The sequence below is a fragment of the Vespula vulgaris genome, chromosome 9, assembly GCF_905475345.1.
Source record: "Vespula vulgaris chromosome 9, iyVesVulg1.1, whole genome shotgun sequence".
NCBI classification, from domain to species: Eukaryota; Metazoa; Arthropoda; class Insecta; order Hymenoptera; family Vespidae; genus Vespula; species Vespula vulgaris.
This window is the reverse complement of record NC_066594.1, coordinates 1464100-1480706: the sequence shown is the minus strand read 5'-3', so window position 1 is coordinate 1480706 and position 16607 is coordinate 1464100. Positions and strand designations below refer to the sequence as shown.

General features: G+C 30.5%; 1 protein-coding gene across 5 annotated transcripts; it reads left to right on the top strand.

Moving 5' to 3' along the window:
- Nucleotides 1-827: 827 nt before the first annotated feature.
- On the top strand, nt 828-15639 carry LOC127066293 (facilitated trehalose transporter Tret1-like). 5 transcript variants are annotated; one of them, XM_050999827.1, is made up of 10 exons: nt 828-1329; nt 3640-3855; nt 8552-8772; nt 10118-10247; nt 10634-10769; nt 11251-11707; nt 11797-12046; nt 12537-12743; nt 13155-13347; nt 13430-15639. In XM_050999827.1, exons 3-10 carry the CDS (start codon nt 8738-8740, stop codon nt 13678-13680), a joined length of 1659 nt encoding a protein of 552 aa, XP_050855784.1. In that variant the 5' UTR covers nt 828-1329; nt 3640-3855; nt 8552-8737; the 3' UTR covers nt 13681-15639. The 5 variants fall into 5 exon arrangements, with proteins under 5 accessions (XP_050855784.1, XP_050855783.1, XP_050855787.1 ...); XM_050999826.1 differs by having other exon boundaries at nt 8548-8772; XM_050999830.1 differs by having other exon boundaries at nt 829-1329; nt 8548-8768.
- The last annotated feature ends 968 nt before the right edge of the window (nt 15640-16607 follow it).

Here is a 16607-nt window from a genome sequence, read left to right as displayed (position 1 = left end):
TTCACAAATAAGACAGAATGCAACACATTAAATTATAATTTGTAATACGAATCGAATAAAACGATTTAGAGAACAAAAGAGAAAGAGAGAGAGAGAGAGAGAATTTAAGACAAAAAAGATAAAATAGAAGAAAAAAAAAGAAATACTAAAAATCAAATATCAAAAAATTAATTCGATTCAAAAGAATCAATAAATTCAATTTAGCACGATAAATTTTTTGGCGTAATATTTATTTGCATATCAAAGCCCATCGATGTCTTCTTTTAAACGGATTAACATATCTCTATTAGCATAGTGTTCCGGCTTATTAAAAAAAGAAAAAAAAGAAAGAAAAAGCAAATTCAAATTCACCGATACAATTTATTTTACCTATGCGTAACCTTGAAGAAGAAAGAGTGTCGTTTAAGAAAAAAAAAAAAAAAAAAAAAACAACACGAAAAAAAAGAAAACAAAAAAGAATCGATGAAAGAGGGTCTAGAAATTTAGGCGTGTCGATCGAAAAAGAAAGAGAAAAAGAAAAAGTAAAATATATTTTTCGAAGGTGCGTTCGATCGCATGTCGTACTTTTTTGTCAAGATAGATGCACAACCCTTAAATTGGCAATGGATGAAGAATCACTGTTGCAATATTGTATGTTCATCGAATGTATCGAACAACAACGATGATGACAATGACAACGAGGACAACGACAACGACGACGACGACGACAACGACGACGACGACAACGACGACGACGACAACGACGACGACGACGACAACGACGACGACGACGACGACGATCTGCGGCGACTCGATTTGCGGCGGCTCGACTAACGGTGTGTGTAAAGAAGCACCGGCAAGCCGGATGGCAGTCGCGTCTCGACCGTCGTGCGTTTCGCTTCGTAAGGATTATTTTTCGCGTTTCCTACCCTTCTTTATCGTTCCCATATATCCTTACTTCTTATATCAGGACACATTTATATATATATATACACACACATATATACATACATATAGATATATTATTCTACGGACACGTATATGCGCTCGTGTGCACGCATACAAAATTATACGTACACGTACACGTACACGTACACGTACACGTACATACACGACGAACACACACACATCATATATACATACTAAAGAGATTTTACGGTTTCGCCCTTCTCGACTATTCTCTTCGCCGATTATTCCCCCATACTCTTTCGCCGTCCTGCAATTCCCGTTTCTACTGGAGCAACGGACAGAAAAGGAACGAACGGCTCTCGAAACGGAGACCGAACGACCGCGATCAACGTGAACGAAGCGGTCTACTAAGGAAAACAGGGAGGAGAGCAAGGAAGAAAGGTGAGTTTCTTCCACCATTCTCGAATTCCAAACAACTCCTGCGCGTCCTTAGATTGCTGTTACAAAATATATATTTTTATACTCTCGTCTCTCTCTCATTTGCATTAGACTTGTATGACCATCGCAAGTACATTACGTATTGTATGTATTTATTTATGTGTTTACAATATTTATATATGTTTGTACATATATATATATATATATATATATATATATATATATATATATATATATATATATATATATATATACATATATACATCCTATATTAGCAATATTGTCGATCAAAAGCATCGTTCACGTCCTTTTTTTATCTTTTCTTTATTCTCTCCATCGCGTAAGAAAATTATTCATGGTATTACTGCACCGACCATTTTGTATTAAATACATCAGGTAAAATAATTAAAAATAATCTACCGAAGATATTACATAATGCTATTTCTTTTTTCTTTTTTGCAACGTAATGGCAAAAGAAAGAGAGGAGAGAGAGAGAGAGAGAGAGAGAGAGAGAGAGATAGAAAAAGAAGAATAAAAATTCTCTTTACTATACTCTTTTTCAGAACACATTAATCTTAGATATTATCTTCAACCACGCGTGATTTAGCTTCTTTTTCTTTTTTATTAATTATTATCTTTTTTTTTTCGCATACGTTCTATACGTGTCTAAGTCTTGCGATAATGTATGTGTCAATTATTATCGATATGTAACTTTATATTACGACCGTGACCTGTAAAATAGTAGAATAATTTATCGAACGATAAAGCAGTTTCAGTTCGCCCATTTCTCGATCTCTGTTCGTGTAAGCACTTGGAAAGTTACGTATAAAGTCGGTAGTATGTCTGTGTTAGTCGGCCATATAGGCGCTGGTTTCCTTTGTGCAACCTTTGATCGAACTATGTATTCGAACGAATGGATTCAATCGCGTCTGAAAGGTTCGTTGAATCAAATTATAAGTATTTGTATTGTTAATCTAACAAATATTTATAGAATAAAGAAATATATTTCTTTAACAAACGTCATTACGTGAATAGATATATTCGATGATTTAGTTTTACTTTAAGATAAAATGATTATTAGTTATAATCAATTTGATTTTATTATCCGAACGTTACGATCTCTTACGAAATACATAAGACACAAAGACTTATCATTTTAAAAGATCAAAACACAAAAAGAATTGATCAACGATCAATTCTAATTTTACCTTAGACGAGTCTCATTTCAGAGTAGAAAGAACAAGAAGAACGATCCCGTTAAACTTGACGCGCCGGGAAGAAGATAAAACGATATCTTAAGCATTCAATCTCTTTTTTTCTTTTCTTTTTCTTTTTTTCCTATCTATTTTTTTTTTTTTTTGGTTTTTTATACGTACTCGATAAAAAATTGTATTTGCACTGCTTCCTATCTTTCTTTCTCATGTTAATCGCTAAATAACTCTTCAAGAAGATTATCGAGCCTTCGATCGATGAATGATCGAACAAGGTGAATCGTTCTTTAATAAAAAAAAAATATAATGATAGAAATCTTCGAGACGAATATCTATTTTACGTTACTCACGTTGAATTGTTCAACAACGTGATAGAAGAATGTAAAACACGTGTCTCTCTTTGAACGAGAAGCCTGTTGCTTCTCTTTTATAAGAAAAAAAAGCTGGACAAATCACAAATGAATTTCGCTACTAATTGTAAGATCCTTCCTACGAAAATATATTACTTTAATCCTGCTAATAAATATTACATTATAACTTCGATCGAATGATAAAAAGGAAAATTACACGGACATGACGATCTATGATTTTTTTTTATTCTCTTTCTTTCTTTCTTTCTTTCTTTCTTTCTTTTCTCGTTTCGTTTAACGTACTTTCGTACGTAAAGAATCGACTTGGATACAGATAGGAAGTCTTTCTAAACTGCTCCAGAATCTAATCGTTAGAATGGAATTTCTAACTTACGATTGGCATAGACAAGATCGAAAGGAGTTTAGACGTAAGAGATCGATTTCTTCGATAGGCTATAAAACTCGATCGATTTTATACTGTATTATCATTTAATAATAATTTTGCAGTTCTTTTTTTTTCTTGTTTTTTCTTGTTTTTTCTTTCTCCGAGCCCCACCCCTCCTCCCCGCTTACCTCTTTCAAATTAGTAACCAGGGAAAGCAAAAGAAAGTTGTTCGTTTTAACATTTCTCGTAATATTTTCCACGTAGAAAGTTTTCCATAAAATTGTCTTTGACGATAAACGATCGACACGTGTTAATATTGATTTTCTCTCGTGTTCATTTGTAATGTTCGTAAATGTGATTGTTTCAGCGAATAAAATGGTCTTAGTATCGAGGCACGGCATATCCAGTTGATGAGGATTTACTTTAGGAGCAACGTAATTCATTTCTACAAAAGTGGAAAAAGTGGAAAAGAAAAAAAAAGCGAAAAGGAAAGGGAGGAAGCTATTCGACACAAAGGCCGTTCATCAGTACATTAATTTAATAAAAAGGCTTGTAGGACAAACATGGATCCATACTCATTAAGGTGAGTATAACAAAGAGCATAATAATATGATTTATATTTTTGTTTGTACACGCGTATTTTCGTTTAATCTGTTTATTAGAAAGGAATATTTAAGGAAACGAAAGAAATTGAAAGAGAACAAATTTGCCAAGAGTATTCATTTTTAAAAAAGAAAGAAAAAAGAAGAAAAAAAACGATAATTCGTAATATCGTTTTTTCCTCGATAAGCAATCTTCTTTATTTAATATTGAGGTATTTTTTTCTATCTTTTTTTTTTTTTTCTTATATAAGTATTTTTTTCTTTTTCCTTCGGTTGATTACGAACAAACTTGTAAAACACAGCGTTAACTGGAAGTCAGACGTAATAATTTGACACGGAAATTTTCGATAACTTTTCGTGACTAATACTGTTTAATTACTTTACTATAAGAAATAAACATTTATTTCTTTTTTTTTTCGTTTCGAAGATATAACGAATGGCCATTCCAACAAAATTCACGAATTTCTTATTCCTCAATCGTACCCGAAACGATATCTACTCATTACGTTTTCCGACCACGCAATAGTATCTATCTACGTAGCAGTAAATTTCTTTTTTTTTTCTTTTCGAAAACATGTCCTTGTCCTAATCCAACGTGATGTTTGCAAGCCATAAAAGAAAAAAAAAAAAAAGGAAAAAAAGAATAAAGAAATTGCATAGCATCATCGTAAATCGAATTGCCAACGATTATTATTAAGTCAACGGTCTCAAAATCATTGATATCTCAAATCTCTAGATTAAATTGTCATAAGTACTACAAATGATTAATTTATCGCGATTCAAAAAAATGTGTCGTAAAAACGTTTTAATACATGGACAAACATAAAAATTACGTGAACTTCCTTTTGCATTTTTCTTAAGCTTTATTGTCATAGTTTTATTATATCGTTTCCAATGACATAAGAATTCTTACGTTGTTTATTTTATACCATCTTTCTATCTTTCTTACTTCTTTTTTTTCAATTCATTACTTCTTTCTTGAAACAAACTAAACCTCTCCTTCCTATCTTATTTCTTTTTCTACGAAGAATCTTTCCAAATTTCATTTAGTCTTCGTTGCAAACAAAATTTTGTTTGATCATTTCTCTCTCTCTTTCTCTCTCTCTCTCTCTCTCTTTCTTTCTCTCTTTCTTTCTCCTTTATCTCTACATGTTTACTATGATAATGAATCATCACTGATTACCGATTGAGCAGATAAACTGATATGATCGATTATATTTTGATATTATACTTATAACAAGGTAAGGACTTACACTATTCGACGAATTTAAAAGATCATTCAAAAAAAGAAAGAAAGAAATATATATTATATATACATATGTATAAACACATACTTTGATAGAAATAGGTACAAAGATTTCTTTATTTATGATGATCGTCAAAGAAAAAGGAAATGATCGGACTCGCTTATATAATACAAATTCATCCCACGCTAACCATACATTCGAATATATGTACTTACTTACATATGTGCACGTATTACTTCTCGATCCTTGAGTAAGTATCCATTTATTTAACGATGTTTTTCTTTGAATGACGGATAAGAAACGACAAAGTCCTAAATTTGGCCGCAGCTAATGGTAGAGAATTTTTAAAAAACTTTGACATTATTTTCGGACTAAAATCAGTATAACGATTTGATGTATTCTGAGAATTTGGAAAGATTGCGATTGAAAGAAATTACCTGTTTTATTTCTATTAAGTATTCCTAGTTATTATTATTATTATTATTATTATTATTATTATTGTTGTTGTTGTTGTTGTTGTTGTTGTTGTTGTTGTTATTGTTATTATTATTTTTATTGTTGTTGTTGTTGTTGTTGTTGTTATTTTTATTATTATAATTATTATTATACCGTCGTTACAATATTAATTTTGAAATATTGCAATGTTAAAAAAAAGTCATCATTTATCTTCGAGAAAATTCATATAAATAATAATAATATATATTTTTTTTTTTTCATAAACAAGTGTATGTTTTTATGTTGCGGTCACAAAATAAACGATTGCAATATTTGCCTTTTTTTTTCCTTATGATTTATTTTTTGCATTCTCATGTATTTCTGTTATCATGTTCATTTTTGCTGTCTGCTGTTTAAAGTATAGAATATATACATTAACGTATTGATAATAAGTATCTTTTCTATTTTTTATTTTTAATCATCAATTATTCAACAAAATAGATTTTATTTATTAAGGTAATACATTTAAAAAATTCTATGTTTTCCTGAATATTTAACATTTTTATGAACTACGTTATGTACTTAGCACATTTACGAACTTCGTTCATTTCAACTTTTTCTTTTTTCATTTTCTTTTTACTAATACTATAGAATAATTTTTATTAATTGAAATACTAGTAATAATTAACGATTTTGATACCATTTTCGACGGTCTTTATCGAAATTTCAAAACAAAATAAATTATAAAGGTAATGCCTAACAGCGAAGGCGTGTTAGATGACAGAAACTGATTACAATTCTTCCTGCCTCGATACTACTTCAAATTCAAAATATCCATGACGTAACATCATGTATATGAGAGCTAGATAGATAGTCATTTCAACGCATAAGCACAACCGACTAAGAAACGTGTCGGCTATTATACGATATTTCACAGACACCATTAACTAATGTGGCGAATTTTTTTTGTAAGGTTATTAACCCTTACGGTACGTGAAATACGTCAAAAAAAGAACTAAATTAAATCAAGGAAGAAAGAAAAAAAAACTTTTTGCTCGAAATAATAATTTCATTCTATTATTTTCTTTTCTTTTTTCTCGTTTTTTTTTTTTTTTTTTTTTTTTTTTACATTAAATCTCGAAACGCTCTTTGCATTCAAATTTAAATCTTTTTAATCATATTTTCATCTTTTTCAATATGAAAACAAAAAAAAACCGTTATTAAACGTAAAGGATTAGATAATCAAACTCGACCAATGATACATTTTTATTTTTAATTATATTCTTCTTTTTTATCTTGTCTTTTTTTTTTTAATAATTTTTTTACATCTTGAAATGATTAAAACGACATTTTAATCTCTTTTATACCAGATGGCTCAGAGTAAAACACTTTTGCATAACACGTGTCTTTTAATCAAGTATTATTTGATCTGCATACAATTTTTTAATGACTTTTAATAAATAAAACAAAATAATCTATGTAAAGAGAAACAAGAGGTAAAAAAAAAGAAAGAGAGAAAGAAGGAGATAATTGTTCAGAACGATATTTAAAATATTAAATTCATAAATCAACAATGGTATCAAAGAAAACAAACATAAATCATTAATTACAGTGGAAAATATATGTCTATGTATTTAATAGCACATAAAAAGTCAATGGTCGTAGGTGTCAAAAAAATAAATGTTATTCCGTTCTCAACATATGCGAGTGTAATATATTCATTCTAAATCAATTCGAAATATATATATATATATATATACACATATATCAAAAAAGCAGGTATTTTAATCTGTAAAACTGTTAATCTGTAAAAAAAAAATGGTTTCTCATTTTATGAATCAAATAATGAGTAGTTCGTTGATCGTCGTCGATCGTTACGTAAGGAACAACAAAAAAAAGAAAAAAAGTGAAAGGTCTAAGAAAAATTAAATTTTGAATAATGCAGGAAGCCTCGAAAGTTTTTAAATATAGTACGAAAAAAAAATCGATTAGCCTTTTTAGAGACTTTTTAAGTTCATCTTTTTTTTGTTTTTCAGATTGCAAGATCACTTAAGAACGTAGTAACTTTTGTCCCACCCTGTATAACTCGCAGAACTATAATTACTGTCCCTCGTATAGAACGAACGATCGAACGAACGAACGAACGACGAACGAATGAATATTGCACGTTCAAACATATTAGTCCGATGATGTATTACACTTTACAATACATACGTCTTTGGCGTTTTCAACAAGCAGCAGACAAAGCAAGCATCGAGAGCGTGAAACGTTTGGATCGCGTAGAAACGTGAAATGTCATCGAGTAGACCGAGTTAGCTTTGTGTTGTACACCTCTGAACAAAAGTTCGAAGCACCTTATACAGTAGTTGTCGCTGGAGCGATTCCTTAATTTTTCTTAAAGTTATTCTAAATCATTTTTTTTTTCAACTTTCTACTGTGTCGTATAAAATAAATTCGATCAATTTGTAAACGTACTCGATGATACATTATAATCGATTAATTAATTGATTTTTATATATTTATTTTACATATAAACGTTTATTAATAAAATTCCTATTAAGATAGTTATATATTATTTATTTGATCTATAACAATTACAATATACATATATATATTTACGAATATAACTATCTTAATAGGAATTTATTTAAATCAATGTTATATATTATTTATTTGATCTATAACAATTACAATATACATATATATATTTACGAATATAACATTGATTTAAATAAATTTGAATAATTGAAAAGACGTATTACAAGTACTTCAAATTTTTGACACGATTAGTTGAGTCTCTGTATCTTTTTATCTCTCTCTCTCTCTCTCTCTTTTCTCTCTTTCGAAAGATTCATTATAACTTCCAATCAAATCTAAAACGTTAACGGACCAATAAGAAAGAGTTAGTAGAAATAGCGAAGCACGGAAACACCGAAGCTGCGGCATACAACCTTGGCGAAAGAATAAAAATAGAATTTTCTCTGACGAAAGGAAGAATGGATGAGAGGTGGTGGTGTTGGTCGCGGTGGCGTTGATACGAGAGATACAAGATATCAACGTGTTCGTGAAACTGCCATCGGGGCTGTCGGCCGTAGTATAAGAAGGGTCCATGGATGAGAAAGGAAGATAATAACGGTGCTATCGCGACTCTCTACGCGAGTAAGAGCGTCGATAATAATCGATGAATGCTACGGAATGGCGTGCGACGATATGTAGGTAGTACTGCTTTTCTTTACGACATTAAAAAAAAAAGAAAAGAAAGAAAGAAAAAAAAAAAGAATTGAAAAAAAAGCACAGCCGGCATGACTGAGCATAATTCATAACTATTTAGAATCTCATATAACGTCATAATACTTGCAAACATACTGAGTGCATAATCGAAAACAATCAAATAACAAAAATACGTAAGCATTTGTGTATACATGTATAGACACATATATGTATGTATATATTTGCGTATGCAACAAGTAATTCACGATCGTCCAAATGTTTCATCATTATATATCATCGTCGTCCGTCGTTGTAGTTCTAGCTTAGTCGTAGTATTAGTCGAAAGCAAAATGTCATTTAACCGACATTGACCGATTCCGTCGATTCTTTCTGACTTCAACTTTCACACGCGTTTTTTCAAGACGTTAATTGCAGGATGAGCGTGAGAAAAAATAATCCTTGTGAGAGTGCTTAACGTTCGTAAGATCCTTTCGAAAGATGCTTCGTTCGAGCAAGTTAACCATGTGTATACATATATATATATATATATGTGTGTGTATGTATTATATATATATATATAAAAGAATGCATGCCACGAAGCATTACATATATCTATGTGTTTATATATATATATATATTTGTACATATATATGTATGTGTATGTATAGTATCTACGAATCGAGTAAACTCGATTATGAATGCATCTAGAGAACATATGCCAAGTCCCGTCCATTAATGTCACTTTGTTACGAAAGGCAATTCGCTTGGAAACAATCGATTTGACTTTGCAACTTGACATAGAGTTAGCCTAGGAAATGAATAAGTAGTTAAGTTCATTAATTGTTAATTGTAACAGATCGTTGGATTTTAAGTTCCAAGACTTCTTTGATCTGTCAAACTTTGATCTCTGTAGATCTGAACTTATAAGGATCACTTATATATGTTTAAGCAAGATCTTCGACAAATAATATTTCCTATGTGACAATGCGAATAATAAAAGAAAAAAAAAAATAGCTCAGAAGAATATTTCAAATTGCATAAGCATCGCATTAAAATTTTTTTCACGCTCAGAATAAAATTCATTAGAACTAGTCCAGCAGTTAACATGAGGAATAACGCAATTAGAAACACACATCGACACCGCTAATAATGTATGTGGCACAAACTAGAGAGCGATCGACAAGAAGCGAATGCAATTCCATAGTTGACATACCACATAGATAATACCTACCTGTTTGCGAAGAATCGCAGTAATAAATAATTCTCAAGAATGTAGTTCTTCGAAAGATAAAATAAAGAAAGAGAATATCAAAAAAAAAAGAAAAAGCAAAAAAGAAAATTATTCTTACAGTGTCGAACGTGAGGCATCGAAGAACATCGAGGAAAATGAGAGAGAATGCTTTAAAGATGCAATCGTGTCAAGTCGAAGCCTCAACAAGAATTTCGTCGAATCGACGAATATTAGAAGTGCTTTTCGCCAGGTAAATGCTATTACATTAAATAGGTAAGATTTTTAAATAGGAACACCTGAGCGAAAATATCTTACGTTAATTATTAACAAATGATAACAATGACTTCTAAAGAAATTAGAATCTAAATTAGAATCTAGTTATTAATTCTAAAGAAATAATTTCCGAAAAAAAAAGAGAGAGAAAAAAAGAAAACGACCTTGCTCTCTGTCACTACACTTACGTATATATATATCTTTTCCTGCAATAAGTACCACAGTGCGGTTATTATAATTAAACCGAAACATTCAGATGTTCCTACTTAATTATCAAAAAATCATTTCATATAAAATATCTCGAGAATTAGACAAGATTATAGTCGTATAGTATCGTTATCGAATAAATTCTAATCGATTTAGATCTCAGCGTGCTTCATCGCGGCTTCTTTCCACATAGTAGTTGGTCTCAGTATGGCATACTCGGCTATCCTCGTACCGCATCTCGAGGCTAAAGACGCGGAAATACCAGCAACGAAGAAGGAGAGTGCTTGGATAGGTAAGAAATGCTATAAGTAAGAAGATTGAGGTATTACATACATACAAGGTGCGAAAACGAATGAAAAAGATTGACAAATAGATAACAGAGAAAGTTAGAATAAAAAAGAAGTCCTCAGAAAATAGGTTGTGGGAGGTTATTGAAGGAGGGTTTGGCGAAGGAAGGTGCGATGTTAAGTAGTCGGATCGACGAGTAGTCTACTTAGCAACGCCTTAACGCGGATTAAATTAGAGCTCGAGAAGAGTATGACGGCTGTGACCTGTCGAGTTCGCATCTTTCTTTTTATATCGAGAAGCAAGAAACGTTCCTGTTATCACCCCTGGGTCATTCGCAAGTCAGCTTAATGAAGCAAATAACAGTCTATTGAGAGTATCTATAAAAGAAACTTTATCCCCTTTCTTCGTTTCTCCTATTTTTATTTTCATTTCTATTTTTATTGTTATTTTTATTTTTTTGTTTTCGTCCTATTTATTTGTTACAGCTAGCGTGGTGGTATTGTTCGTACCAGTTGGTGCAGTTCTAAGTGGTTTTCTAATGGAAACAATTGGAAGGTTAAAGACATTGCAGATCGGTGCTATCCCATGCATTGTAGGTTGGGCATTGATAGCTTCCTCGAGTAATCTATCAATGCTTCTAGTCGGTCGACTATTATCAGGTATATCATGTGCAATGGGTAGCTCACCTGCAATTGTCTATATAACGGAAGTCGCTAGACCAGACTTAAGAGGTTCGATGATATCTTTCGGACCAACCCTCGCTTCCTTTGGTATGCTTTTATCGTATTTGAAAGGTGCTTACATACATTGGCGTTTAGTAGCTTGGCTCAGCATAATTTATGCTGTTGTACCAATTATCTTAATACAATTCTTCGTACCGGAGTCACCAGTCTGGCTAGTTTCGAAGGGACGAGTCGACGACGCGAGAAAATCCCTAGAATGGTGAGAAGTATACGATCAATAAAATAATAAACATTCCCGTGAAAAATGATTCCTTTGATCTCAATTGGAATCTGATATTTAAAATCCAGGTTATACAAATCCGATGAGAAACAAGGTACCGTTTCGCAGGCCGAAGCACAGTTCGCAATGATCATGAAAGAAAATGAAATTAAACTGAGCGAACAACGAAGGAGCAAACATGGCAACGCCTTTAATAAATTACGTGGTTTTCTCAAGCCTACCGGATGGAAACCGATGACGATACTCTTTCTGTTCTTCATGTTTCAACAATTTTCTGGGATTTATATAACCCTCTTTTATGCTGTCACGTGGTTTCAAGTAAGTCGGACTGAAAATTATATATATTTAGTGGAAAGTAGATCGTTAATATAACGTTAATAAAAACAAAATCTTTTCCTCGTTATCTATAGCCAAGCTAACGATCAGAGAAAATATCGAAACTATTCATTTCCGATGTACAATGTTTTAAAATGAATAATTTCTTTTTCTCAAATTTCTCAAAAAAAAAAAAAAAGATAATAATAATAATTCTACCAAAGTATCGAATATAAATATTACAGAGAAAATTATTCTCGTAACTTCTTCCTTTTTCTTTTCTTTTTTCTTTGGCGAAATTTCATGAGGCGAACTTATATAATACATTGTTGATATACCTTTGACAATTATTTGCATCCGGTTGCAAACTAAATATATTGAATATTAATAATTCTAGAATGATATTCAGTTTAAGTTTAACAAATTAATTTCCTTATCCCTAGGGATAAGCCATCAAATGAAAATGTTATCATTGATTTACTTCAAACATTAGGACGTTGGCGCCGGCGTAGACGAATACCTATCATCGATCCTGGTGGGTCTAACCCGATTTTTATGCTCGATGGTAAATACTTGGCTACTTCGACGATTCAAAAGAAGACCATTATGTATACTTTCATCGTTGGGAATGGCAGCATGTATGATTGTTTCCGGTTATTTCACTTTACGTATTCATCAAGGTGATCGAAGCGGTTACTGGGTGAGTCCTTCATCTAATAATTACCTAATAATTTACCTAATAATTTTATCTAACATTATCTATCTCTAAATCGTTATCGAGAAGAAGATTGAGGATATAAATTTACTCGATATCGTTCACATATTTATATCAACATATTCTATTAAGTTGATCGAATTAATCAAACTTAAAAATTTTCAACACATTATATATCTAAATAAATTAAAACAACACGACTTACTGATTACCTGTTGATCAATTCAATCTCAATGTATTTTTATTCGTTTTAACGTTAGATATTAAACGACATTAATTATCGATCAATATATCAATATTATATTATTAATATATACCGTCGGAAATTTTTATAAATACATTTAGTATTGATATATATAAAACATTGAGAAAATAATGACCAGAACAATGTTTCAGGTACCAATCGTCTGTCTTTTGCTTTATGTTTGTACTTCTATGGTTGGAATGTTGACCATACCATGGACAATGACGGCCGAGTTGTTCCCAACAGAGATTCGAGGAATTGCTCATTCCATTAGTTATTCAATGGCCAATTTAATTATGTTCGCTGCACTTCAAAGTTACCGTAGTTTACAAGACTTTTTAGGAGGTATGACGATTTATTTAATTTAACACTTGAATCGTTAACACAACACGAACAAAAAACTAACTAAATGTATATATGTATATAGGCTCTTATGCCGGTCAATGGTTCTTCGCTGGCGTTTCATTGGCATCTACAGTCTTCGTTTTATTGATGTTACCCGAGACACATGGCAAAAAGTTGTCAGAGATCGAAGAATATTTCCAAAATCATTTCTTAGCAATCAGTTTTGGTAAATCAAAATCAACGAAGAAGCATCGTACGCAGAATAGATCGCAACGAAGAATGAACACGGCGGCTAGCGAACCACTTAATCCGAAAACTGTACCGAACGTTTAATTTAGTTTAGTTTAGTTTAGTTTGTCCTTAGTTTCGTCTTTCACCTTCCATTCTTTTTCTTTTGTCTTAAAATAACAATAGACGTGTAGATACGTAAGTATGTATGTATTTATAGGTATAGACACATACTTACGTATCTCATATAAGTATATTGTATAATAATAATAATATTAATAATATTATTATTAATAATAATAGTAATAATAATAATAATAATAACAGTGATTTAGGAAGATGAAAAACATTTATGTTTGCCGTTTGTACAAAGGCGTCAATACAAGCAGAAAATATTGTTTAAATATGTTCTTAGAAAGAAATATTAGAATTTGGTTTAAAGCGTATCAACGTAATCGTCTGTTTATAAGTTTTGTTTATTACTTCATATGAAAGCCGAGAACGGTCGAAAAGACAAGCAGAAAAAGAATGTCGATGCTTTGATTATGACTGTGAATCATTATTAGCATTATTCCTACTTTCAACGATACAATCTGTAATGATAATAATGATGATGATGATAATAATAATAATAATAATAATAATAATAATAATAATAATAATAATAATAATAATAATAATAATAATAATAATAATAATAATAAAAATCGAACAATCTGTTAATTAAATTTTACGTAATCGATCTCAAAGATGACCACGAAAGATTATATTTAAATCTATATATGTTGACGATATGCTATCAACTTTGTGCGATAATAACAAAAATAGCCAATATAGACGTGAGAAAGTAAACAGAGAGAAAGAGATGGATTAATGTGTATGTATGAGAACAATAAAAAAAAAGAAAAGCCAGTATTAGAGAAAAAGAAATACAAGCTAACATTAAATTCTTGTAATAATGATGGTATTATTAAAGAATATCAATGTCTCTGTAAACAGTGCCTTAGTTCGTACCGAAAATCGAACATTTTCTAACAAAGTTATAATATTACGTATCGATCTGATTTATGTATTATTCCTCTTTGTTAGTTTTGTAATAAATAATATTTAATATAACAACGATTACGATCTAATAGTAAAATGCATGGCTACGACGTGTTACAAATATAAAATAATATTACTTGATATTTCGAGTTACACTTTTCTTTTTCTTTTTTTATTGGATATGAATGTGATATATACACGTATGTTTGTATACATATACATTATATATATATATATATATATATATATATATATATATATATACACATAAATATATATACATATACACGTTACGTAACAACAGTGCATTGTTTTGTTCTTTTATAATAACGAACGCGATATATACATATATATATAATATGTTGTATATATGTACACGATATATATATATATACAATAATGTGTGTGTGTATATATATATATATAAACATGCTACATGACAATAGTACATTGTTTATTTTCTTTCTTTTATAATAACGAATGCAATCGTTATTAATAATAATGATAAAGATCCGAATTTTTAAATAGAGAAGGAAAAAAATGTATACTTAAAAAATCGCATTGTACTTATCCATCTTCTCTTTTTCTCATTTCCCACCATTTTGTATGTTAAAATTTTATATATATATATATATATATATATATGTGTTATCATGCACAAACAAGATGACAAGTTTGTGAGTACGTGCAAGTACCTAATACGTAAAATTTTAATCGAATAATAATGTTTAACATTTACATTTTATTTCTAATACTATGTTTTTTTGTTACGATTTTAATAATTTTAGAATATAAGGTTTCCTAACAAATTATTCGTACATTATAATTTAATTTCCGTAAAATGAAAAGAAAAAGAAATGTAAGAAGCATGATTCAATAAAAAAAACTTTGCAAGTCAAAGTCCGAAAATATTTGGTCGCACATCAGGTTCTCGCATGCGCCTATAGAGATGTAGGATATAATATGAATGTAATATTACATATTAAAACCATTAATAAAATATTCACGCAATAAGATAGATCTTTAACGATTTTCTTTCTATCAAAATTTTCACTTAATAATCCTTATACGATCACATCCCTAATAATAAATACTAATAATATTATACAATGTCATCATACGATAATATTCGTTGACAAAAGAAAATCATTATTTTATCGCAATACTTTATTATGTCAAGTTAGCAATTACAATAACAATACAATTAATATCATCGTAGTAGTAATTTACAGTAATACATTTTTGTCAGCGTGAAAAAATCATCATTCTTGACAACTTTATTATGCGTACATCATTATAATCATAATCATCATCATCATTATCATCATCATCGTCGTCGTCATCATCATCATTATCATTATCATTATCATTATCAATATCATTATCATATCAGAAGCTCTCATTCTTTAATGTGTCTTTTCGACTTAGTACGTCGAAAATCTTATATCATTTCGCGATGTTCGTGTAAAGAGGAAGGAAGTGGAAAGAGAGAATCGCCATTTTTTTTAAAAAGCACGCAAATTTACGATTAAAATATTATTAACGTTGTACACGAGAGAATACACGCTTTGCACTCCTCCATTCAATCACACCGTACCGCATCCGTCCTCTTTCTCTCTCTCTCTCTCTCTCTCTCTCTCTCTCTTTCTCTTTCTCTTTCTCTCTCTTCTTCTCTATCACTCGATAATAATTTTCCCTTTGAAAGGAAATATTACACGATATACACATAACATAGATGAACATGATTGTTCCTGCCAATGTTTCGACGAGGTGTCTCGAGAGGAAATAAACAAAGATTTACACATTCGAAATGAAAATAAAAGGGGTGAGGGAGAGAGAGAAGGAAAAGGAAAGGAAGAGAAAAGAAAAAAAAAAAAGGAAAAAGAAAAAGAAAGAAAAAAAAGAAAGGAAAAGATTTAGCGGACTTTTCGAGACTCATTGTGCAAATTGTATAGTATATGTATGTATGTATGTATAATGTAAGTACC